The following is a 25109-nucleotide window of genomic DNA, read 5'->3' as shown; positions in this document are numbered from 1 at the left end:
GAAAGCACTCAGCCACTTAGCAGTGGGCTGAAGGGACAAAAGAGTAGTCCTGGAAATTATGTTTCTCCTTTCCTGGCTTCCTTAAAATGCTGTTTATATGGTAATTATAGTTAAGCAGGTGATTTCTAAGCCAGAAATGTGATCTTACTACTTAAGTCTGAATAGGGCAAGGTGATTTAGCTGAACAAAATTGCTCAATAGGATCCTGACTCTCACTTTCAACAGATCTCCTGTCTTACTATTCCAGCAAATTGTAATAGAAAAGCAAATTAACCAGTTACTCCAGAGAGAAATGGTTTATGTTTGCCGGAGAATGAAAGATGATTTATTGCATACACCAAAGCAAAATGCAGCCACCAGTCTGTGCTCCTGCAAGAAAACCTGGGTATTGTGTACTGTAGTGCAGACTGTGCCAATATCCCCCCAGCCTTCAAGTTTGGAGGGTGATCAGTTGGTATCAGACCAGCTCAGTGGGGCCCTTTGAAATAAGAGCACTGGCTTGTGGCATAGTGACAGCCACAGGGTCTGCATGGATGTGAAGCTGTGCTGTTGCATCAAACTCCTTTTTTTTTTTCTTAATGTCCATTAAGAAATTTGCTGTTTATTCTTAATTTCCTGTCTCTTTCAGCACAGTATCATCAGAGAGCTATTCCGTTTTATTTTAGAGGGAAGCTCTTGAACATATGCATGAGGGGATTTGGATGCTTTAGGGCTATATCTAAGTGCTCACATCAACTTTTTCCTCAGCGCAGCTTTTGCCAAGCTCACAGGCCCCGAAGGGCCCCTCTGTGCCTATAGTTGTGCTGTTGAGCCTTCTGAATCTTCCAGGCCCTGGCATGACTGAGCTTGTGCGAAGCCCTGCTTGTGCCTACGCACATCTCCTAGCACCGCTGCGTGACCCCAGCCTGTATCATGAGCCTGGCAGCTTTCAGAGGTTAATGATATGGCTGCCCTGAAGAGGTGAAGATACTTCTATTTACCCTTAATGTAGCTCCATGGCCTGGGAGCGGAGCAATTCCATGCAGACGCTTCTCTTCTGCCTAGTCTGAAGCAACGAGTCTGTAGTAGCTGTGAGCCCACATATTGAAACAAATTTTTTTTCCTTCATTTTGAAGATCCTGGTCTCTGATACTATTTTCCTCTTGAGACTGCTTATGCATTGCACCTTAAATCATCATTAGCTAAAAGACTTTGTAATCCAGAGAGCAGAGCCCTCCAGCCAAGGCTTTTCCTTAGCTGGAGGGTTCTAGCTGCCAGCCTGCAGGTGAAGCTTTTTTCTGTTTGTTTTCTCCACACAGCAGTGCTAGGAGATGTGGAAGTGACCTTGTCTGGACTGACAAGCAGGACTAAGGAATGGCTTTGGTCCCCTCTATCTGGGAGGGCAGAAAGGTTTGGGCTGGAAAAACAGATTATTTCAATAGCGGGAGTGTAGCCAAGCACGGGAGCAAGGGTGTTGAAGTTGACAAGAGCAGATTGAGGTACGAGCACCAGGTTCAACATTGGGGTGCTGAGATGCTTGCAAGCTGTGTTTGGGTTTTGTGTCCCTTCTACAATGCAGCTCTGAAGATACTCTAAGGACAGCAGTTTACCTTGTGAAGCACCTGAGGCTTCTCTGGCAAGTCCTCTGAGTGTGAAAGCTGGCTCCAGGTGTGCTATTTGCCTGAGTCACTTCTGTGCTGAGCAGGTGAGGCTCTCACCTCGCTCTGAGCTGCTGGAGCTGTGGGAAGGAGCACAAGGTGACGGCTCGGGGAATGCATCTCAGACCAAACATGAGAAACTTGGTTGGTCTCACCTTGGCATCTGTCTCCAAGTTCTTCCTTCTGAGACAGGCAGCATCACCTACCATCCAGTTTCTTTTCCTTTTAGCACTTCTGTCTTGGTGCCTTGAGTGCACAAGTGTCACATCTGAGGCTTCTTTGCCTGCACCTCTCCTCTTTTTGCTCAGATTTGTGGCTGGACACCGTGTTGGAGATACATTGGAGCAAGTTTGAGCAGGCTAGTGGACTGTAGAGCCAGCTAGTTTTTCAGGGCTCAGATCTTCCCTGACTGGATTGTAAAGCTGCAAATAATAATTATTGGTTTTCAGACTGAGGATTCCTTGTTCCCTGCCAAGCAAATCTGATGGTTTGGTTTGCCTGTGGCAGAGAGTCTCATGAGAAGCTTTTGTTTATAGCATATGCTGTGCTGAAAATGTGTGAAGCTCCCTGGCAGCTGAGATGCTCTTGTAAGTTGAGCATCCTTGGCTTGTGTGTGTGTGTGTAAGTGTGTGCACGATTAATTGGAACAAGCTCATTAGATGGGTGCAACAACAGAGGACACCCCCAAAGGCATTTTTGGGGCTGCAGCAACACAGTGATTTGCCTGCTCTGTTCTGCATTGATGTGATTGGGGTCGCCCCTGGGCAGCCAGAGCAAAATAGAAATTAAATTCTTGCTTTGCAAGTCAGCATGGAAACTTTTTCTTTACTCCTTAAACAAAGAAATGATTAACTTGTCTGCAGTGCCTAAATTAATTCATCTCAAGCTTGTGGAACATTAATAAATGCTACTCTAAGGCGTACTTTCTAATGCTGCTGCAATCATTCACTGCAGAGTGAGATGTTTAAGAAATAGATGGGCTGCAGTGATTTGCAAGGCTATAACTTTATCGAGGCATTTTGGTGGCATTGTAAACCACCAGAGTAGAGACCAAGTCAACCAATTATGATACTGAGAAAACTGAAAGTAGAAAGCATTGTCTCCACTCCAGCCTAGAGCTGAAAAAATCACAAAGCTGCAAATGTCTGAATATGCATCTGTTCCCTTGGTGTGGAACTGGTTAGGGAGGTAGATCCCCAGTCTTTACTGGGTTAGTGGATCTTTTGTATCATGCTACTTACAGGATGAGATGCTGCTGTTTTGAGCAGCTTCTCCACACACACCCTGATCCTGTACAGTGCAGCATCTCCCAGTGTTAGAGCAGGAGGAGCTCAGCAGCAGAGAAACGAGCAGACTTGAGCTAATGTCAAGCTCTGAACTCTCTGCTTCCTTGGGATCCTGCTAAAATTCTTCTGCTCTGTCTGGCAAGGCTGTAACAGTTGAGGAGAGGGGACACCGGGCATCCCAAGTCCTGTCAGTTGCCTTCCAGGTTCCACTGGGCTCTCGGAAGCCACCAGCCCCGTGTCAGTTATTGCTGTACTGGTCGGAGCATGGTCACACCAACGGTTCCCTGGGTGGCTCCTGTCCCTCCAGGCTGTCCACAGCCACCAAGTAGCCCACAGTGATTCGGGAGGCAAGACTGGGCATTACACAGAGTGAGTCCTCTAAGAGAAGTGTGAGTTACCTGTCCAAAGGTCATGTCTGGGCACTGGGTGGGAAGGAGGCAGTTTGGACAGGAGGGCCAGCAGCAGGGATGCACCATCTGTGTGACACTCAGTGGTTTTTAACTATATACCTGGTCTAAGAGCAAGTCTGGGAAGGCAGAAGGGTTTTCATTGGGTTCTAAAACTGCTGTGCTACTTGTAGGGATGGTAGATACTGGAGTAAAGGGAGCTCTGGGGAGGAGGCTGAAGCTCAGATGTCCCTGCTGATCTGCAGCTTGGCACCCTGCTGTGGGTTGCCTGAGGCATGTCAGGAATTCCTGCCCCAGCCCTGGGCATTTTTCTTCATTGCTTTTCTAGGTGATCTCAGCAGTTGTGTTGTGGCACAGCTGCTTCCTCTGCCCAGACTCAGGGCATTTGTGCTCAGACATAAAGCTGTGGTGCTGGAGCTGTCTGTGCCCTGAGCCTGAAGCAGAGGGGGAATCGCAATCCTTCCTTATGGTTCTGAGTGAGTAGAGGGCTGTCTGAGGTGGGGAAAATAAAAGATCTCCCCCCACCAGATGGGATGCTGGGCTGGATGTGTGCTGTGGCCTGGCTACTTGTTTTCTCCTGCCCTGACAGGGAGATGTGGCTGATTTCTTAGTTCTGCCTCTTTCCCCCAGTCTGGGAGGCTGATCCTTGCAGGCTCCAGGGAAATAGAGCTGTGGGGCTGGGAGAATGTCTTGTTGGAGGGTGAGGGAAGCTGCTGAACTGGGTTGGGAGTGTGGAAGTTGGAAGCTCTTTGGAAATAAGCATTATGGGCATGATGAACAGGATTAATTTCAAGTGAAGTGAAATTACAGTTAGAAAATTGGAACAAATAATCCAGTTATTCTCAGGACCAAATAAGAAGACATTGAAATTCAGATTAATGTTGTATCATCCCCATTAGATTTCTCTCTTGAAAAATAGTTATTTCCAGGTTTAAATCCTAGCTCTTGCTACAGCATATCCTTGTGTCTGCAGGACAGTGCTGTGCTCTTGTGTTTCTTGCAAGAGCAAAAGGAGATGGTGGCCTTGTCATTTCCTAACATTTTAAAGGGCCGCACATAAGATGAAGTAGCTGTTTGGAGAGTAAAGGAATGAAGTTATTGCTTTTCAGGATGTCAGTAAAACTTGAGGGGAAGGGAATGGTCATCTTTGTATAAATGATGCCTTGCTGAATTACAGCAAATCTGCACCAAAAAAAGCCTATGTGGAACAGAAGGAAGCAGAAGGGAATATGTTCTGTGATTTTACTCAGTGTCAGGATGCAAAACATTTTAGGGTAGAGCTGGGTTTGAGAGCACTGGTCTTTTATCTCCCATAAAATAAACTGTTCTTTGGTCCAGTTAGCCAGAAAGGGTGGCGAAAATTATTTCTAGTCCAGAGTCATGCTTAGCAAATGCTGTCCATGTCCATATTTGATTTTTGTTGGTGCCTGAAACCCAATTTTTGGGGTTTTCTTCTCTTCTTGCCTGTTCTTGCACATCCACTTTGTGTGACACATGGAGAGGTGGTTGGCAGGCTGGTGATTGGAATAAGAATGGCCCATGGACCTGTTAACATGTGCTACTTGTGGGATAAGGATGCTGGAGAACTGCCATTAGGATAAAGTCTTAAGTGGCTCTGCTTTCACATATATCGCATTTATTTTGAGCTAATTGCTCATGTTCCTTTGATGGTTTCATGCTTTTATTTCTGCTGTTACAGCCTGTAATGCCTGTAGGGAGCCTTGAGTTTGGGTGTTAAGTGAAAATTAGGGCCCTCATTCTCCATGGAGAAATGCTCTTGGGCACTGTGGTAATTTCATGGCTGGAAGGAGTCATACTTACTGGATAACTTTTGTAATTTAAACCAAGCAAATTAGCCTTGAGAAACTATAGTTCTTAATCAGAATATTGAACTCTGTGCTTCATTAGCTAGAAACATCGCCAGGCTCCTTGCACAAAGGGTGGATATTTGGTTTGCAAAGTAGGAAAGTGGTCTGATTTCTGTTAATGCTCGGGTCAGCAGCCATCCCTGGGTTTAAAGTTGGTCATAATACTCTGAGCACTTAGTAGGGTCAGGCACAAAGTCCCATCGGGTCAGGCACAAAGTCCCATCAGGTCAGCTACTTTTGCAAAACAAAGCAGCTAATGGCACTTACCTTCCCTCTGTTCCCACCAAAAAAACCTCTTAAAGAGTAATAAGGGACAGTTTGGATGTTAATAATTCCTGTAAATGGGATTCCAAAAGTAATGGAAGGGAGGAAGGTGAGATGTGCGAGCAGGAGCTGGTGTGTGTTTGTGGCTCATGGGACTGCACACACAGCGAAAGGCTGGTTTGACTCTGTTTTGGCTCAGGGAATGTTTATTATGGGGGTTTACTTCTATGATTCTCAACTCTGCCACTTAAATATGGTCTAATAATGAAATGGAAGCAGGGGGTGCTTATATTCTCCACTGATGAAGCATGGCACAGGCTGCGGAGACAGGTGGATCCTTTGATTCTGCTGTGGATTCTGGATTCTAAAAGTCCTGTTGCTGTTCCTTCCAGGTGAGCTGAGACATGGCCGCTGGCAAGCTCTCTCAGTCCATGGGGTCCTCTAAAACAGCTGATGGATTCCGGAGCAAAGTGGTAGCACCTCGTAACCCAAAGCTAGTCAGTGAGGCAGAGGAATCAGTAACTGTAAGTACTGCTGTGGGCAGGTAGGAGCTGTGTTAAGGGTGGAAACTCCCCTGTGTCCCTCCTCTGCCTGTCCCTCTGGTTGTCCAGCAGCGCTGTGAAGCTGTGCACCACCTCCCTATCTCTCTGCCTCGCTGTTGTTGGAAGTGGCTGTCATGGTGCAGTGGTGTTTGAACTGTGTGCTGCTTCAGGGAAGGTCCAGGGCCTTGTCTGAATGTGCCACTGGAGCCAAGCTAGACAAATAAACTGGGCATTGTGCTGAGATAGCTGAAGCACGAGTGTGTGCTTCTCCCCATCTTTTTTGTGTGGGCAGTAATATCTTCTGTCATGTAGGCATGATTGTCAGGGCTGCTCTGACCATGCCTGCCCTCCAGGCAGCTGGGTGTGTCGTGGGCTGCTCCAACTCTGCCTGAAAGCTTGAGACACATGGCTGTTCCCAGCTAGAACAGGTTCCAAAACAGTTCTTATGTCCTGGATCCTGTGTGGAGCACACATCCAGCCCTGCAAACAGCAGTGGGGTCAGGGAGATTCTTCTTTCCCATCCCCAGGTGTCCTCTTTGCTGACTGGAGCTCACTTGACTGGAGATGACCCAGTGCTGAGGCTCTGTCAAGGAGATATCTCTGTATACTTCAGTTGAGGGTTCTGTGAGGCCAGAACAGAGAGGAAACAAGTGCTAATTAAAAAAAGATAACTGAAACTTGGACCCATTCCCTTTCACATCAGTCTTGGCACAATGCTGCTTTTCTGCCTTCCTCTGACTCACCCAGCAGTGACATCTCCACACGTGTGATGGTTGTGAGCATTGTGTAAGGATGGAGTTCAGGGATTTCTGATAACTCCTCCCCACTCTCCTCAAAGGTCACTGGCTCAATCCAGCAAAACTAAAGAGGAAACAAATGCCCGAAGAGCAGAAATCCCCAAACATGTCACATCAAATCACAGAGAAGCTAATGGGACAGAACCACTTGGTTAGAGCACGTGTATTCCGCTCTATATCATTAATTTACTGATGTTAAATATTTCAGCAGGTAACTTACAGGACTTCCAGGACTATCCTAGTGGCTGTGATGACAAATTATTCATCAGTGGCTCTTGAACAAGAAAAGCCTTTCTGAACAAAGGCATTTCTGTAGCTCTTGCTGGTGTTTTGCATTTCAGCTGACTCCCTCTGCCTTCCTGAAGGAAATGTCTCTCACCACCGAGCAGAGGCTGGCCAGCACTCGGGAGATGAGACGGCCCCAGATTATCCAGCTTCTAGACATGAGTGAAACCTCCCATCAAAAGGTAGCCTTTTCCTGCCCTTTTCCTTGCTGTTTGATGTGGCATTTGAAGAAGATGTGTGCTTGTGACAGGCTTTCTGCCAGTGTGTCTAAATACCTCGGTGGGTAGGTCCTGTTGTCCTTTTGAACTGCTGGTGGTGATGGAGTTCCTTCTGCTGGAGGAAAGGTAAAACATTTTTCCTCAGTCAGATGTTGAAGTCCTGATCTGTGTGAAGCCAATATAAATAACTTCTGTTGAAACTGTAGGGTTTTGCTCGATTTTAGTTACTGTTGCTAAAGCATGATATGGAGGAAGGTTGGGACAGGACTCAGGGGTGCAAGCTTGCCATTTTCCATCCTCCCTCTGAAACAGCCACCTCCTTTCTTGCTTTGGTGTTGTCACTGTCAAATGCTTGGGGTCACAACTCCCTCAATGCTGGCAGCATTGGCCTTTGAAGGCTGTAGGCCCTAACGTAATTACTTAGAATTTAACAAAACCAATTGTGTTAATGATTTGGGTTGGAACAACATGTATGACCTTGAAAAGGGTTTGTGGGCTGCAGGATCCTGCCAGATATACAGGGGAATCCACCTGGGTAGATGTACTTTATCTGGATCAATGTTTACTTAAATGTATGTTTAGAGTTGCCTTTCTTACAGGACTGCTCAGTAAAACACAGTCCGAATGACTAGATGACTGAGGTAGTCTGAGCGGAAAATTGCCAGTGAGAGACCTGTAACAAATTTGTTATGTATTTCCCTAGACAGCACAAAGGGTTTGGAACACATTAGGCAAGTGCACAAATAACCGGCAGTGTGCTGCAGCTACTGGCTTCAGTGTGAACCTGATTTCTGGGGAGGAGCAGGAGAACTGCCTGTGTCTTTGGAGTGGGAACAGCCTAGCTGGAAGAGGGGAGATGAAGCAGGCAGGAATTTTCTCAAAGTAATGCCTCTGCTCTGTCAACATTTGCTGTCTGTGTATATTTTCAGACAGGCTTCTGCAGTGCTATTAAATAAAACAGCAATAATAGCATACAATAAATAATCTATTTAAAGCTCATGGAAAAAGGAGATACCAAGTCACTAGACAGTATTCACCTCACTTGTCTTTCCTAATGAGTGTTACTTTCTTTTTGGCCTTACTTCTGGGGTACTATTCTCATCTTACTGTTTTCTAGGCTCTGTATCAAAAAAAGACATTTGGGACCATGTGGGACCTGGTCCATTAATCTTAAAGATCATCCCTTAATTGTATATCATGGTGTCTCATGTAAATTCCTGTGTTTCAGTTGCTCCATGAGTGCTTGTGGTTCTTTCAGTAAGTGCTCTGGAAAGGTGTGACTGCACTAGCACAGCGTTGGATTCTCATTCATGCCTCTTCATCCCAGCAGCTGAACCTCTCACGGCTGTCTGTCTTGTATCTGCAGTTCTCAACAGTTGACCTAGAACAGAGCTTGTTTCAGCCTTTCCCATCGGAGGTTGTATTTCAGAGGTACGTCCCCTGCAAGGTCTACGAAGTGCCACTGATTCTGAGGAACATCGACAAGGTAAGTGCTGGGATGTGGGGGTTTAATATTGTGCTGGAAGGGGAGAGCAGTACAGTTTACCTCTTATACAGGATGGCAAGTTATCTGCTGCAGCTAGGCACATCCAGAATAAAATGTCTCTATCTTGCAAGATGGTGGAAATCTTCCCATGCTGGGCATTCTCCCTGTGATTTTTGGTCATGCATTGGTGATATCTGACCCAAAGGAGCTTTTCTAGTTAGTGTCCTTCCACTTGAAAGCCCTGGATGGATGGTAATGTTGAAGGCTGTACAGTTACCTGATCTCATGCTTTAGCTTGAGAGTGTGCATCACATCCTCATGGCTTCTTGGTTAGTCCTGGTTCCTGGCAGGACGTCTCTGCCTCTCATGGCCTCTTTAGCTGCCCCTGAGCAGCTCACTGTCAAAGCATGGGGGTTGAGTATTCACTGCTTTATGCTGGAATAAGTTATAATTGATGGCATTAGCACTCTAGGAAAGGTATTTTGAATTAGCAGAAGCAGTGGGAGGCCTTTGGGTGCCACTTGAGGCTCATGTTAAGCTTAATTCAGTGCTGCTGAGGTTTTTCTAAGACTCTGCTTTCCCTTTGGAGAACCACAACACATCCAGAGTAATGTGTGCTTAAAGGTCTTCACCTTTACTTGAAAAAACTTCTGATCATTCTGAGATTTCCCAAGGAAGTTGAGAAGGGAAGAGCTGAAAAATGTCAGCAATTTTGTTCCACTGTAAATAGGAAAATTGAGACCTTTTGAATTTCGGCAGGGGAAAGATTTGCTGGAATGAGGCATGTGCCAAGAGCAAGCTGGTGGGAAGAGACAGGATAGAGGAAAGGAGCTGAGTTAGAAAGTGCTCTGGGAGATAACATTGTACATGCAAGGGTTTTTCTAGACAAGTAACAGTCAGCCTACTGGAAGTAGAGAAATGTCAGAAAAAGATGTTATTGAAGATACTGTTCTGTAATGAAGAGTAAAATGTACACAGAAAGGAGGGCAGGATGGGGAGATGGCAGTGTGCACGAGAACAGGTGAATTAACCCCATCTCCAGACCTACCTGTTGGGAGAAGCAAACAGATGGACAAAATACTGACAGGGCATATGGCGGGTGGAGGAACAGCAAAAGAAGTCGAAGTACATTCTGAGATAACAGGTTGTGACTGGGACATAGCTGAAAATGGCAGGTGCTTTGGCAAGGAAGGATGCAGGTGTGGTACCTCAGTTACTTCTGCAGCGGACTGCACCATTCCTGGTCTAGCACTTACCTTGGGAATATTGGAAAGATAGGGCTTGGATGCCAAGGCCCAATACCATTTATGTGGTCCACACTGATTCTTGGCACTGTTTGCTGTGGCATCTTTCCTGATTAAAATATGCCTCAGTTTCTCTTTTGCTATGGTTCTGCTTCATTCCCACTAAGTCTTTTGGCTTCAGCTGCTCCATTATCCATGTGGAACTCCAAAGTGCTTGTCTTTGCCAAGTACCAGCCAACAGGCAAACAGTTAATTTGCTATATTCATGCTTCCTCAAGTGGAAAAGAACATCTGCATCAACATTTCTGCCATTTCCAGTAAAAAATAATAAACTTGTACAGCTGCACCTTGGGGTTTGTATGCCCTGTAAAGGGGAGACAATGTGTGATCTGTTTTTTCCAAAATGAATTAGTTTTCAAGCTCGTAAGACCTCAACCATTGGACAACACTGGTATAAAAGTAAGATCAGCTCTTAAGAAAATCCTTGGCGTTATTTAACTACATGAAGATAGAAATAATCCCAAGAGAGGTTATTATGTTCTAATTTTGTTGGCTTTTGGTCATGTCCTGGAGAAAAGCAATGTTGTGCTCCATCTCAAGGTTTTCTCACCAGTTTCCCAGATTCCTTTGAGTCATACTGACTTATGCTGTGGAGTAGCCTGAGGTTCTGCTCCAGGTAACAGCAAACTATATTCCAAATAGAGGCTCTGTAATCATTCAAGTACAGAGGTGCATTGATATATACTTATTTCTATTGTGTGTTGTCAAATGCTTATCTCTCTCCAGGCTGTACCCCACCACCCTCAGATATCTGGGTGGCTTTTGCTGAAGGTCTCAGCCATGTGTGCTCATCTCTAAAGGACCTTAGTCACCAAAGCATTTGTCCGCAGTGTGAAATTGGTGCCTGGAACTCGCTGCACCAGGATATTTCTGGGAGCAAAGGGTGTTTGGAGAGTCCAGCAGTACCTTGGCTGTGGGTTGTCAGCCTTGGGTACAGAATGAATTCATTTTTTTCCACAAGCCCTGTGTGGTTTATCAGTGAAGCTGCCTGGCAGTCAAAATCACCTGGTTTAGACTTCAAGAGCTTTGGTGCTTAGGGCTGATGTGTGTGCTAGAAAATGTTTGCTGTCCCTGTGCTTGTGTATCCCAAAGAAACTTGCAGGAATGTGCCTGCAGGGCACTCCTGGTTATGGGGAGGAATACCCCGGAATCTGCCTTGCCTGCACTGGCAACTGTCTGCTACAATCACCAGGCAGCAAGAACCCCAGAGAGCTGAGCTTGGCTTTTAATAATGAATCCACACAGTGAGTTAGTGCTGGTCATGTGTCTCAAGGCAGAAAATGCCTTTAAAGCCCATAATTGATAGGCACAGCCTGGGGGGGTTGTCTGATTTTTCCATTATTTTGGTAAATGGACTGCTCTCATCTTCTGCATCAGCCTTTCCTTGTAGACTATTGTGCTTCTTCCTTGCTTCTTTACAGCCTCCTTAAAATTCACTTAGCCATCTTCCTGTTTCTGGCGTTGTCTCTTTGTTTTCCTGTGTTCCTCCTCATGTGCTCTCCTTTAACTTTCTTTGATTCCTAATAAGGCCACAGTGTCCATCTCCTTCTCTTGCTGGTTGCCTGTGTGATTCTGTAGCTCTGCAGCTTGACTGCCCCACTGGAACCCAGTATCTCAGAAGTGAAGTTCTTCCTTGCCCTGGTATAACAAATACGGTTTTGCCTTCAGATAATAATTTCCCCTCTAGAGGCATGACTGCATGGATGTGTGCAGGGCAGAAGCAAGTGGGTTCTTTAGGCTTGCTGAATATGTGGATGACCTGATTCAGGTATATCATCTCCATAGTACTGTCTTACCTGCTTGGCACTTCCTTCCCAGCATGGCATTGTCCTGCTGCCTCTGGTCTAGGGCTGTTTTGTCTGGGCGGAAGGGATTCAAGTCCACCCTTGTGTTGTGTGTTCATGTACCTCCAGAGCTAAAAGTGCTTTGGAAAGTTGGTTAAGGCATGATGTCACCAGGGCATGGCCAGATCTCTTCTCATATTTCCATGAGTGGCAAAATTATATTTTCATGTCTTTTCTGCAGGTTCCTCGGCTGGTGAAGGTTGTCTTAGAGAGCTCACCTTATTTCAAGTTGATCAGCCCAAATGATATGTGCTGTAAGGTAGCACCTGGCATGTCTTCAACTTTCCGTGTCCTTTTCACCCCTGAGGAGAACAAGGTGAGACTGGAGGCTCTGACAGGCTGTTGCCTTTAGAAGAAGCTGAACCTGCAGGCCTGGATCCAGAACAGGGCATCTGGTGTGGGTTTTGAGGAGCTGTGCTGGTTTCAGTGGGGTTGCACTGGATCTGGAGCTGGGGGAAACTCTTTCCCCATGGTGAAGATTATGCTCTTGTAGGCTGGAGGCTGTTGCATGTTTCAGACTGTTTTTTTTATCCTGTGGCATTGGAACATATAATGTAATGTTTGTTGGCTTCAGGAATGAGAGAGTCTACTGTCTGTGGTGGGCAGCCTCTCAGGGTGTTGGTTTCTAATATGTCTGATGCATAATTATGGGTTTGCTCCACTATTTATAAACACAGAAGTCTGTTTACAAGTGACCTGCTATTTGGAGGAACCGAAGTGAGCCTGATCAGAGTGAGGACCACCGCCTTTGAAAACTGGACTCACCTTAATATCTGTCACATTGGACACAGTAGTGAGACAGCTGAACATTGTCTAAAGTCATCACTTTTCTGCATGCTGGTTGTAGCCCGTGCCCTGCTGTGAGGTCAGCTCTAGGCTGTGGTCCAGTAATCTGCAGTTGGACACATCCAGGCATTGCACAGTGCTGCTGCCCACTGCAGCAGGGACTGGCAGGCTGTGCTTTCCTTCCCTCTGCTGTCTTGAGCGTTTGTGAGGAAAGATGCACATGGACCAGTAGGAAAATGGCAAGGAGGGGTATTGATAAGATGTTTAGCCAGCTCTATACTCAGTGGTAGGGGTTGAATTATTGTGGGAAACACCGCAGGAACTAATAGATCCAGAGAGCTTTTCTCTTTCCCATCTGGCAGCTGTTTCCCTGCCTCACCCTGGACCGGAGCAAAGACAATGCTTTCTCATACCCTCTATTTTCAAGCCCTGCAGCTGTGTTGTCCATGAGGACACTTGCCTGCCTGTGATCCAGCTGTGCGTCTAGGGGAGAGGGAGTCAGCCTGGCACAACACACTGAGCTCTAGATTCTCTTAACGCAGCAGGAGGTTTGTGTGCTGCAGATCACTGAGACATCTCCCTGAAACAGCAGGTGTAGGAAAAAACAGGCATGTACAGTGTGCAGTCAGACATGTTACCCCAGAGCCTGTGGTGTGGCTGTGTCTTCATGCATGCTATTGTGGTTGCTCTGTTAGCTGGTACCTATTCCATGCCCAATGTGCGATGCTTTTGCTTGGAGGCTTGAACATTGATGCTGTGGCCCTGGTAAGTCCTATTCTCAGTGCTGTGATGTGAAGGGTCAATGCTGTTATCTGGAGACCTGTTAATACAGAAGGATTTAGAATGTGGCATGGAAGGGAGGAAAGCATTGCAGAGAAATGAAGATGGTCAGGCTGACTCTTTCCGCCAGCATCCTGCTACCTCTTAGCACTGTTCTTTGCATGGCTTTGGAGAGGCAAGGTCAGGGGATAGCTCTGAGCCAGCTGATGCTTCTGCACCATGCCAGAGGTGCAAGATCTCTCTGGGCATAGCTGTTTTCTCATCTTCTGTTTGCTGCTTAGATGTAGTTATTGTTGTTAGTTAAATTGTTAAATTTCTCCTATCCCTAAACAGTACAGATATAGAAAACTGAAGAGGGAATGCCTCATGGTCCCTAGCTCTCCATGCTTGTGAAATAATCTGTTCCTTTGTAAGGACTGAGAAATTATTTAATGTCATTAATATTTAGAGTGAAAATCACATTGGCCTAGGGCAGTTCTGCATGCTACACAAATGACACAAGAACTTAATCTCACTGAGGTAGATTCTGCAAAGTACACTGATGCCTTTAAAATGTGATTTATTTGAGTTAATTAGTTTTCATTTTGGGTGTGGAAGAGGTAAATTGGTGTCCGTGGAGGTCAAAGTGCTGCTCTCCAAGTTTAGAGAGCAACACGTGAACACCACTATGAATACAAGTAGGGTGAGAGAAACCCCAAGGGCTCTAATATCTGATACCTTGTCCCTTGTCTTGCCCTTGAACTGGCAAGTGTACAGTGTAGGGAGCTCTGCCAGCGTGGGGTTCTCTGCACAGCTTCAGCAACACCCTGGCGGTTTCTGCTGACCTGGTTTTGTGCTCCTTGCAGGGGCTGTGCAGGTCACCGGGAGAAGGATGCACACTGCTCAGTGAGGAGCACGTGGGATTTATCCAGCCAAATCGGAATTTTGTACAAATCGAATGTTTTGTCTTGTACTTGATGGAGTGTGAGTCAGCGAAGTACCGGAGTGCTGTAGCTCTGCTTGAAATGCATCAATAAGTGTGGTCAGGAGGTGCCCAGCACCTTGAAAACTCCTTAGCAAAGAGGCAGCTTTGGGAAATGGTTCTGTAAAGCCACCTGTCTTGGGTTTGCGGTCACTGGCATGCAGAATACCCATGTTCTGGTTGTGGAAGGCTTATGAGTGCTGCCTTTGAACAACCTCTGCATCTCTGCTGCTCCGTGATCAAGGGATTGTGGATAACCCGGCAAACTGCAGTGCAGGTACAAACCCCTCTGTCAGGCTTGGAGAGTCCTCCTGGTGTGGAGTTGGTTTATGTACTTCTCTTGCTTTGAATCTGTTCTTGCCTGCAGTAAGCCTGACTTCAGTGGAGTAATTCCTGATTCACTGGAGTAAAATGTTAGCTAAGTCCTAAATAAAAGGGCCAAGTGAGCTGTTAGTGGCTGAAATGCCATGTAGCCCTTTCTTGAAAAATGAGTAATTTCCTATTGTCTCACAGTCATTTGGGAATGTGCCACATGACCAGACTGTCAGAAAGCAAATAAAGAGCTGACATGTCTTTGTTTATTGGCACTTGTGTTATAAATATGAAATGCTAATTTTTCTGCTGGGCAACGTTTCCAATTAGTTACTCTTGCTGCTTCAGATTTATACATTTCTGGTTTATGGCTCGGGTTGTAGTGTGGGTGTTCTCATGTTGCCCTGTGTTTCCAGGTGTTCTTGCATTATGGTCTGACAGTCTCTGCCTAATTGGAAACTATTGTGGAACTGACTGGCAAACAAACAACAGACAGGACTACTTAGATTTGTATGTCCTTCAGGCTTATTAATAGATTATCTTAAAGGAAGAAGGAAAAAAGTAGTGCACACAAATGTAGCACAGTCTATTCTGTTTTGTCCCCTTGCTCTTTTTGCTGCAGCAATATACTATTTTCAAGCAATGCAAGTTCAGTCTGTAAGATTTGCAAAATTCATTACTGATGCTCCGTGGAGACTGAATTAATGCTCACTGATAATATGAAATATGACAGGACGATGAGTTATTGCATTACTGAAATTAACTCCTTTAAAATTCAGTCCAGCCCTGTTAGAGATGTTTTGTAGCACACAGCAGCTATTCCAAGTAGACTTTTAAGAAGACTCCTGAGTGGAGGAAAGGGGCAGAAGATCAAGGCAAATGGTGGTGTGCAAAATGAACCTGGACCAAAGCGACTAATTTCAAAGCATCCTGTGAACTGGTAGCTGAGGGAGGCAGGAAAGTGGTACCCCTTCTGATGTGAAGCTGTATCTTCATCCTCCAGTCTCCCCCATCTCTTTTAATTGCCTTAATTTTCCAGCCTGTTGTGGTATCATGGTTTCAGCAGGGAACTTTTCCTGCTTGACTTTGCTGCCTCGTGCTACAAGGATCTTTGCTTCACAGTTGTCTGCTGCAAGGAATTCAGTGAATTATTTAAGATCAGTTATGCAGCAAAAACATCAGTTTGCTGTACTGGGCAGTTAATGTTGGTCTCACTGTGGCAGTAATAAATGTTAACCTGAGTTTGCAAAGAGTCTGAAGTGCCATCGCTAATACAAGCAGTTGCTTTAGTTTCAGTGGGTTCTAATTCAAATGCCAGTGTAGATACCTGTAAGGCCAAAGATTGTAACTTGCTGATTATCAAAGGGGAATAAGTGAAAAAGAACCATCATATAATAATCTGTGTTTTCTGTGAAATGGAGAGGGGAGTTGTATGGAAGATGAAGTCATATTTTCATTAAAATCTATAGCCTGAAGCTGCATCTAAACACAATCTTTAAAGCACAGAAATGATGCAACCCCTCTCTCACCCAGGTGTGTTTTAGAAACCTGGTTTGAAACAGTCGAAGGGTTTGCAGTTACAAAGTAAATGGAGGCTGTAACCTGGTTTCACCTGTACCTGTAGGTTGTAAGCAAGTGCACAGCAGAGCTGGTAGCACAGGGCAGTGCTGCGGCGGAGAACTGCAGCCTTTATCTTCTCCCAGGGGACCCTGATTCAACTTTCAAATGCTTAAGGGACCGTGGGTTTGCAGCAGCATGAGCAGCCAGCTTCTGTCTAGCACCCCTCTTTCCTTGGGTTTCCCCCCCAGTTTGGCCTGATGGTGCCAGGTCGTACCTTGGAGTTCTCAAACATGGTTTGAAGGGTCAGCCAAGGCTTGTATGAGAAGTGGTGTCTCTGGAGAAGGGGCTCAGCATACAGTGTGCATCTCTGCTCATCCATAGACTCAAACAGCAGAGAGAGGTGCAGCTTTCTCTCTCTATGGTCCATGATTGTCTCCATAAAGCCAAATTATTTTTGCTTTAGCCTTGCTTTCCTGTAACCGGAGCAGTCCCTTTCCCACTGACTGTCACCAGCAGCGGAGCTGGGAAGGCTGCCTGTGTCTTGTTTTCAGGGGGCTTTATTCCTTGAGCTCTTATTTACATTGCTGTTAATCCACTCACCCTGTTACAATGACAATGACTTAAATTGTTTAATTTAACTTCCCTCAAATACTTCAATTGTTGAAGTTTCTTTTTACTATATCTTCCTGCTGATCTGAACTTCTTGCATCCTCCTCTGTCTACCTGGCATCTGTAAGGGAGAGATAAGTAAATATGGCATGCCAAGACTTAATAAGGCACACAGCTTTCAGATGGATTTACAATACCTTTGTTACAGTAGTGTAGCCAAAATAACAAAAAAAAAGTAAATAGCATTCTTCATTTGCTAATGCAGTTTCTGGGGATCTAAAGAGTCCAGGACGTGAAGTACCCAGATAATAGGTGCTTTAAATTCCCATGGGCTGCCCATAGCTTTCATTTTAGAGGGCTTAGGCTGCACGATTGAGTACAAAATTGCTAATTCAGAAAGACTTGCTGAAGATGAAACGCTCTTCTGAAATGTGATATTCAATTCTCTAGGTTGTTTGCTGCAGTTCCCTTCCTGGTATTTTACCTTCCAAATATGAGAAGCAAAAACCCTTCTGCAATTTCCGGTGCGGATATTTGAGAAGTCTAGAAAAAAAAAAATCCTTTATTCTTTTGAAGTCTTAGTTGTGACAGCCTCTGTTACTGCAACCTTAAACCCTGGCTGAGCAGGTGGTTGGTAGGGCTGGTTTTGCTAAAGCAATAACTGTGTCTGTGCCTCGTCTGCCTGCCTTTGGTTCCTTCCAGGCTTGGAGAGGACAAGTATGGGAGCAGGAAATCCCAAGCATGGAGGAATCTGAATCACTTCTGGTTAAAGGAGCTTGCTGCTCTCTGCAGTTCCTCAATCAAATTGCCTGCTTGCTGCTTCAACAATTATAAAAATATCAAATAAGTTAAAAGCATGGAGTGGGGAAAAAAAAACAGGACAGCAAGTGAGTGACAAGAGGCAGAGCTTTTATCCACTTGTCAATAAGAGCTGCTGGAGGCGATGGCTCCTGGGCCTGCTTCAACAGTTTTACCACTGATTTCAGCAGGGTCAGGTGATACTTCCAGCATAGTGATGCCACACTGTACATCTGGAGATCGATCTGCCCAACCCTACAGTAAAAGATTTTGGTGATTTGATTTGCCTTCCTTGCTAAATACCAGACAGCTGAGGTGGGGGGACTGTCTGGCTTTTTTTTCTGAACAAGCCAGCAGTTGGGAATAGCACAGTTTGCTTTCGTAGGGGTGTCTGGGTGTCTCCTGTTTGCAGCTCCTGATACCACCTGCCTCAGGTAGACATGCTAACGAGGCACCAAATCACTTATTGTAGAGAACCTTACAAGAGAGATGTGATTAAAGCATCAGCCATGCCAGAACAGGCAGCAAAGAGAAAGCAAAACTCTGGCCTGAGTCCCCTGAGGCTACAATGAGATGTAAAGGGATATTGAGATTAGATGCAGGAAGAACTCTGTAAGTCTAGGGTAGAGCTGGAATAGGCTGCTGAGGGCAGAGGTGGAATTGTTAGTGCTTTTATGTACTCGTTAAACATCTCAAGAACAGTTTGAGTGCAGAGCTAAGCCAGTTCTGAGCTGGGGAGGTGGATCAAGTAGCTTTTTAAGGTTGTGTCTCCCCAGTCTTGTCCCTGTAATGCTATGGGAAGGGGTGGGAAATATACACACACTCTATACTCACATTAAAACAATTGTGTCCAGTTTAAGTATTTCAAACACTGACTGAGTCTGCATGTGGTGAAATCTATTTGAAAATGTACCTGAGCATCCTCTGACAAGCTGTAGTGATATTGCTGCATTGCTGGGATTGGAATTAGTGCTGTGGCATAACTGGGTTCTTAGTAGTGCCTTTAACAGTCTGCAGGGGTGATTGAAGCAGATTCTTGTTACTGCTGTAATCCCTTAGATGAAATTACTCTATTTTGGTGCCTCAGAATCAAAGTATCAGCTAATTTTGATTCTGCCAGCTTGCTTCAAATGCAGCTGAATCAATTAGATTGTTTCTTATTTGCAAGTTAACAGCCCCTTCCAAGTCCTGATGCTGGAGTGAAGGGTCATTAAGGTAAAAAGAACTATGACATTATTGAATGCTACTGTTAGAGTCATAGAAAACAACAGTCTTTCTTCTGCGATGGGGATGGTACTAAATGCACTGTGCTGAGGTTGTTTCTTTCCCTGCAGGATTACTTCCATCAGCTCACCTGCATCACAGAAAGGGAAAAGTTTATTGTGCCAATCAGAGCTATAGGTGCTCGAGCTATTCTGGACTTCCCGGACCAGCTGAACTTCTCTATTTGTCCGGTCAAGTACAGCACCCAGAAAACTCTGCTGGTTCGCAACATCGGTAATCGGGAGGCCTGCTACAGCATCAGCACTCAGAGGTAAAGGAGCTCAACATCTTGTTTGTGCAAAATGCTGTTCTGTGATTGATATAGTTGATAAGCAGTAACAAAAAGGAACCAGAGCATCTGAGCTGCTGTATTGCAGCCATAGCTGGAAATGGGCAGGACATGTGGGTTTTGCAGTTGCTGACAGTATTTTAAGCGTGGTGTGACCTTTGATAAAATTCTGCAAGCTGCAGTGAAGTTTTACACTGCAGTGGGGGCTCCAGCACAGCATCGTGCAAGACCAATACTGTTAGTTTGAAAGAACAACTATAGGAAGGCAGTGTGCCTGCCCTTGGGCTGTGTAGGATACTGTGTGGCAGGTGACAGCTCCAGAAGCTCAGGTCAGGTGGACCAAATGCAGTGTTAGGAAATGGACAGTTAAGAGCTGGCCAAAGAGATATTTAAGAATTTATCAGTAGCCTTGTCTGTATTAGCAAGTGCAATTGGAGATTGGAGATCAAAGCAATTGGTATGGAAACCCTGACAATAACACGGGGTGATCCAGGAGCTTTATTTTTCCAATAGGTTTGGTCTGGTCCCTAGAACTATGTATTCTGAGCTCTTAAATGGAGATGAGCAAGACACTGGCTTCAAAACTGCATTACAGCCCTAAATCAGAGTGCTCATGAGGGCACAGGCAAAAGATGCAGCAAATATCTGGTGCATCACTTGGGAGCCTTTTCTACTAGAGCTTTCTCCCAGATTTCCTGGAGAGTGCTAGGATGTATTAGTATCTAGCTTGCAACCTCCTGGTTGTAAGTACCTTCTGAAATGGTTACACACCACTGTCAGTCAAATGCATGCATTCTCTGAGGGGCCACAAGCACATGATGGTCCCCTAATCAAGTGCCTGGTGTGAATTGTGTTGCAGACAGCCTGTACTCTTCCTTTTGATATTGTGAGACTGTCACCAGTTTTCCAGTTTGCTGAACTGCCTTTTTGACACTGCATCTGCAAGGAAAGTGGTTCAGTTGGCTGGTAATTTAGAGCTGGTTGGTCCCAGAGGTCTTGGTGTAGGAGCTGAGGTCAAGAATGCAGCAACAATCTGCTGTCTGACAACCCAAGTTGCTTCAGTTTCTTCCCCAAGAAAACAGGCCTCAAAAGAAGTCGTCTTACCTTTCTCCTGTGAACTGTAGGGTCCAATAGAAGCTTCCACTAAAGCCTGGCAAAGCTATTTAAGCAGACTGCTCCTTTTCACTTTGGAAAATACAAAGGCTGGAACTTGTGAATCACTGTACAGATTTCTTCTGCTATTTCCAGATCTACTTGTCACCACCCAAATAATACCTAGTAAATGTCTAGTATCTTTTTACAAAATGTTTACCAACTATTGAGTGATACAGTGTATGTTGAATCTTGTTTGATATGGAGTTTCTGAACTTCAGCAACCAAATATTTGCCCTGATTTGCAAGAAAAAAAAATGGGAAGTGTTACAAAAGTTTTATTTCAAACTATAAAATACAATTCTGAATAACTGGATTGCATGTGTATAGAGATCAAAAGCTGATATGATTTCCTTTGTCAGCTGAGGGCATCTGTCATCTCTTCCATTTCATTATGAACTTTTGAAAGCCAGTTTGAAATTTCAAACAGATGATTTAAATCTTTGAATATAAGCAGCATTTTATTCTAATTAAGTTGGTCCCACTTTCATTCAGATTTCTTTTGGATTACTGTGAAGTTCCTCTATTTCTTTTGTAAAGAAAGGGAGCTGATGCCTGCTGACAGTAAGCAAGATGTAAATGCCAAAATATATAATTATGAAATTGCTTACAAATCTACTGTGGATCTCTTTCCAAAAAGCAATAATAGGCTAGATCTCTGCAGGTACTTGTCTCCTAAATTGATGTGGCTGGATGAGTTTATACAAGCTGGCGATTGTGAGGTATCATTGGGATATCTAGACCTTTGAAAGTTTAGATGTACAAAGTGAACATCCAAATGGCCATAGTTAAAAAGCATATCAGAAGTAAACAAGCTATTAAAAACCCCTCCAAACCTTGTGTTTACTCTCTTTCAGGAGCAGTAGTGATTCATTAAAAGCATAGATGTAACAGGACCCGAATTATCTTAAAGAATAGCTCACAATTAATGGATAAAAGGCCAAAGTTTAGCCACCCAGTTTCATCTCTTGGCAGTGGTTTGCATTTCACGTCACGGATGTCTCCTTAGCATCTCCTCTTATCTGTAGGCTGCAGGGAACAGCTTAGTGATGTTGACTGAAATTCAAATGAGTTAAATTTAACTGTGGAGCTTGTATCTTTGGGTCTTGAAGAACCAGGTCTATGTGAGGGATAATGAACTCCTGCTACAGCAGTAACAGAGTTGTCTTGTGGGTACAGCATGGGATGGGATGTAGGAGATAGAAACTGAGCACAAATCAGACTCAGTCCTGAGAACTGAGTCCTGAAGTAGGTTGGATCCTTTCCTTCTGATAATTTGAGAAGATGAAGAAGTCTTCTTACTCAGGCATCCCCAGGAGTGGTGTTCCCATCCCAGCCATCTGAGGTCAGGACCGTGTAGACACAGGGAAGGACTAGGAAGGTGATGAGATGGGAGGTAGTGCTGACGTGTTGCCAGGAATCCCTGTTCTTAACTAGCAGATTTTCTGTTCTAGCAGTGTTTCTGGGGGAAAAAAAAGTCTCTTCCCCACCAGGCAGTGGTCCTGCCTGCAGCAGTCTTGGCATAACCATCAGTGCAGATACAGAACCATGTTGAGCAATTCAGTTGAGGCTGGTGGTGCCTTGTTTTCCCTCCTCTTTCAAAAGTCTTGGGTCCAGCATGTAAACAGTACAAGCCTGGTGCTTCTTCATTAGTCAGCAGCAATGTTCTCACTAGTTGTAATGGGAACAGGTCAGGCCCTTAATTGCAGCAATATCTCCTTAATGAGCAGAAACTCCAGCAATTTCATCAGCTGTCACTATTTACATGAACAAAGTTCAGCTTGTGCATGGCTCCGATTTTCTCATTATTTTTGTGTGTGCGTTGCATTCTCTAATCATGGTAAAACTCTCCACAACATGTTTTTAGGGTGACAAATTGACCACCAGCAAAGCACTAAAAAAAATAACTTCTGTTTTCCAAGTTGGGCTGTACAAGAGCCACAAAGCCCAGCTGCTGTTGTGCAGAAGCATGTTTCACCTGACTTATCCTGAAGCATTGAAGTACTGAGTTTCGCCTTATCAGCCAAGAGCTGTTTACCTGGTGACAGATCATAATTGCTCATATTAAATCCAAAATACACCAACGCATTGCACAGAATTTGTCTGGTGGACCAAGCAAACAGTTATTGAGGAGCTTGGATTACAACCCAGAGCCCCAGATTGCGTTGCTGGTGAATACATATTATAGAAAACCTGCTGTTAAACTCATGTTATGTTCTTGCTAATGGTTTTTCTTTTAGCTAGGGATTTAATCGTTCACACTGTAAATGGGATGCTCCTTTTGTGTCTTGTTTCCGTGTCATAGTATCACTCTAATCTGCATTTGCACTCATTCAGATTTTTCTGATTGTTCTTTTTCCTCTTAAGAGCAGCTTTCATTGAAATGCTGATAAAACATGCGTTTCTTAGACTAAATCAGTGTGTTTTCAAGGTAAAAAATGAATTCTGTGAATTAAACCATAACAATTCTCTGGTCTTCAAGACAGACTTTTATTGTCCCAGTCTGATTTCTAGGCTGTAATCTCATTGGAACAGGTATTGCCTTGACATTTGCATCTCTTGAGGTGAGGTTTATAGGTGGCAGGAAAAGACGGATTCCTGAGGAAGTCAGTGCCGAGTTGTGCATGCAAATAGCTCTTAACCACCTCTGTGCTATTGAAAACCCCTTTTCTGGCTGTATTGCTGGCAGTCAGACTCTTGAGCCTCACTGCAGAGAACTGAATGCAGAATATGAGGGAGATGAGGTGATTTTTATACCACAGGATCTTCTGAGGGCTGGATCTCTTCAGAAGTGAAAGTCGACAGCTCTGTTTCTGATCCTGTATTGTTTTGATTTTCTTCTACTGTCTTGTGGTTTGTTTGCTGCTTGCTTGCACAAGTGAGCTAAACTGGACTGCAAAAGGAATATAGTCCTCAATTCTCCCACAAAAGTCCTGATATCTCTCTCTGTGTTGCAGCCCTTTCTCTGTTGATCCCTCCATCGGGACTCTTGGGACTGGGGACACTATGCAAGTCACAGTGGAGTTTCACCCCCTGAAGACCGGGGATCATTCCAGATCCCTGATAGTTCACTATGACACAGGTAAGTGCTGGGCACTGCATGGTGCACACTCTGCGTCCTTCAAAACAGAGCCCTTTCTAAGCAGAATAATATTACTTGCTTTGCAAGCTACTTCTAAGTCTTTGCTTTTGAAACCTTTGTGTGCTTAGAAATGAAGGGCAAAGGCTGAGTCTGTCCATGTTCTGTATGTCCTGTGTTGCTGTGTGCTCCACCCAGCACCCCCAGTGACAGTCATCTGCCATCATTCACCACTGTCCCAGCCACCTGAATTCCTTGGTGTACCTCCCCTGTCCCAGCTTTATCTCAAGTAAAAGTGAAAAACAGTTGGTGAGATTTTTAAAAACGGTTAGGGGATTGTTAAAGTAGATCCCATCAAAGAGGAATGAGATTTTGGCATCCTGTTTTGCCGGGAGTTGCTGAGTAGGAGAGATAACGATTCTTCATTGCATTGTGTGTATGCATGTGTGAAGCTTTATTCCCAGAAAATGGTATGTTTGAAGTGTAACATGGGAAACACACATCTGTCAGACTCTCCAATGTCCACTGTCTGTCCCACATATTCTTCTCCATTGTCTTGCCACAAACCCTTTTTCCTATGTTTCCATCTGCATCCCACACTTCACAGCATCAGGACTTGAGGTCTCTTGGGATTTGGTAACAAGTGCTCGCTGCCTCCTGAGATAGGTGTAAAATTCATACCAAGGTGTGAGGAAACCAAGGTCAGGCCACAGAAAGAGCTTTGTAAGTCACTTTAAGAGTAAGTGGGAAAAGCTCAAGGAAAAAATGTGATGTTAAAATGCTTCTGTCAGCCTTGGTTCAGCAGAGGTATCTTGTGATGCTGAATGAGACACTTTCTCAGTTGCACAAATGCTTTTGGTGTGTATTTTCTTTACCTGAGAGAGGTTTGTTTTGGTCCTGGAAAGCATGATATTCTTACCTAGATGCTACTGTGATGCTTTAGCATAGCGATGAGCATCTTAGGTGTCTTGAGTGTGTAGAAGTTGTAGAAATGCTCCTCTATCTTCTAAATGCTCTTTGTAGCCTTATGAGTTATCACAGCTTTGTGTAATATTTGTCAGTTAGTTACATATTGGCAGTGAGTGGTTGATGCTCACTCTGAGAAGCTCATGGATTTGGATAACACTTTCTTGAAAGAACTACTGAATAGAGAAGCACAAAGAGTGCCTCATTTGTATGTACGTGGAGAATCTATAGGATAAAATACAGAGGGCTAGATCTTTCTCCACGGCAAATCAGTATAACACTAGAGATTAGGGCTGCAGCGTTTATACTTTTTGAATGAAAAGACTGAGTGAATAATCAGGCCCAGGATCTCATGGCTTGCTTTGAAAAGCTGAGTCTTGTTCTTACTGGACTGAAGCACCTGGTTCCTCCGTGGTTAATATTTGCGAAAGTGGTTTCCATGGGTAGGCCACAGGGATCAAACTACCTGCTGGCTCTGAGATGGGTGACCTCCCAGGAACATGTGCAGCTGACTGGGAGGTGAACCCAGGATTCATTCCTGCCTGTCACTACAACACTGATTATTTTTAAATAAACCACAGATTAAGGAGAGCAAGGGAATAATTAAGGGATTATC

General features: G+C 44.7%; 1 protein-coding gene across 1 annotated transcript in view; it reads left to right on the top strand.

Annotated features, from left to right (window-relative positions):
* Positions 1-5866: 5866 nt before the first annotated feature.
* The window catches only part of HYDIN (HYDIN axonemal central pair apparatus protein), a gene marked incomplete at both ends in the record, with an annotated part of 136703 nt that continues 117460 nt past the window's right edge, over positions 5867-25109 (top strand). Inside the window, 6 exon segments of the mRNA XM_080352011.1 lie at positions 5867-5986; positions 7143-7268; positions 8671-8790; positions 12120-12254; positions 19079-19278; positions 23406-23530. Of these exon segments, the coding sequence (XP_080208137.1) occupies positions 5867-5986; positions 7143-7268; positions 8671-8790; positions 12120-12254; positions 19079-19278; positions 23406-23530 (826 nt within the window).

The sequence above is a fragment of the Nesoenas mayeri genome (assembly GCF_963082525.1).
Source record: "Nesoenas mayeri genome assembly, chromosome: 12".
NCBI classification, from domain to species: domain Eukaryota; kingdom Metazoa; phylum Chordata; class Aves; order Columbiformes; family Columbidae; genus Nesoenas; species Nesoenas mayeri.
Note: the sequence above shows the minus strand (reverse complement) of the source record. Positions and strands in the feature narration are given on the sequence as shown.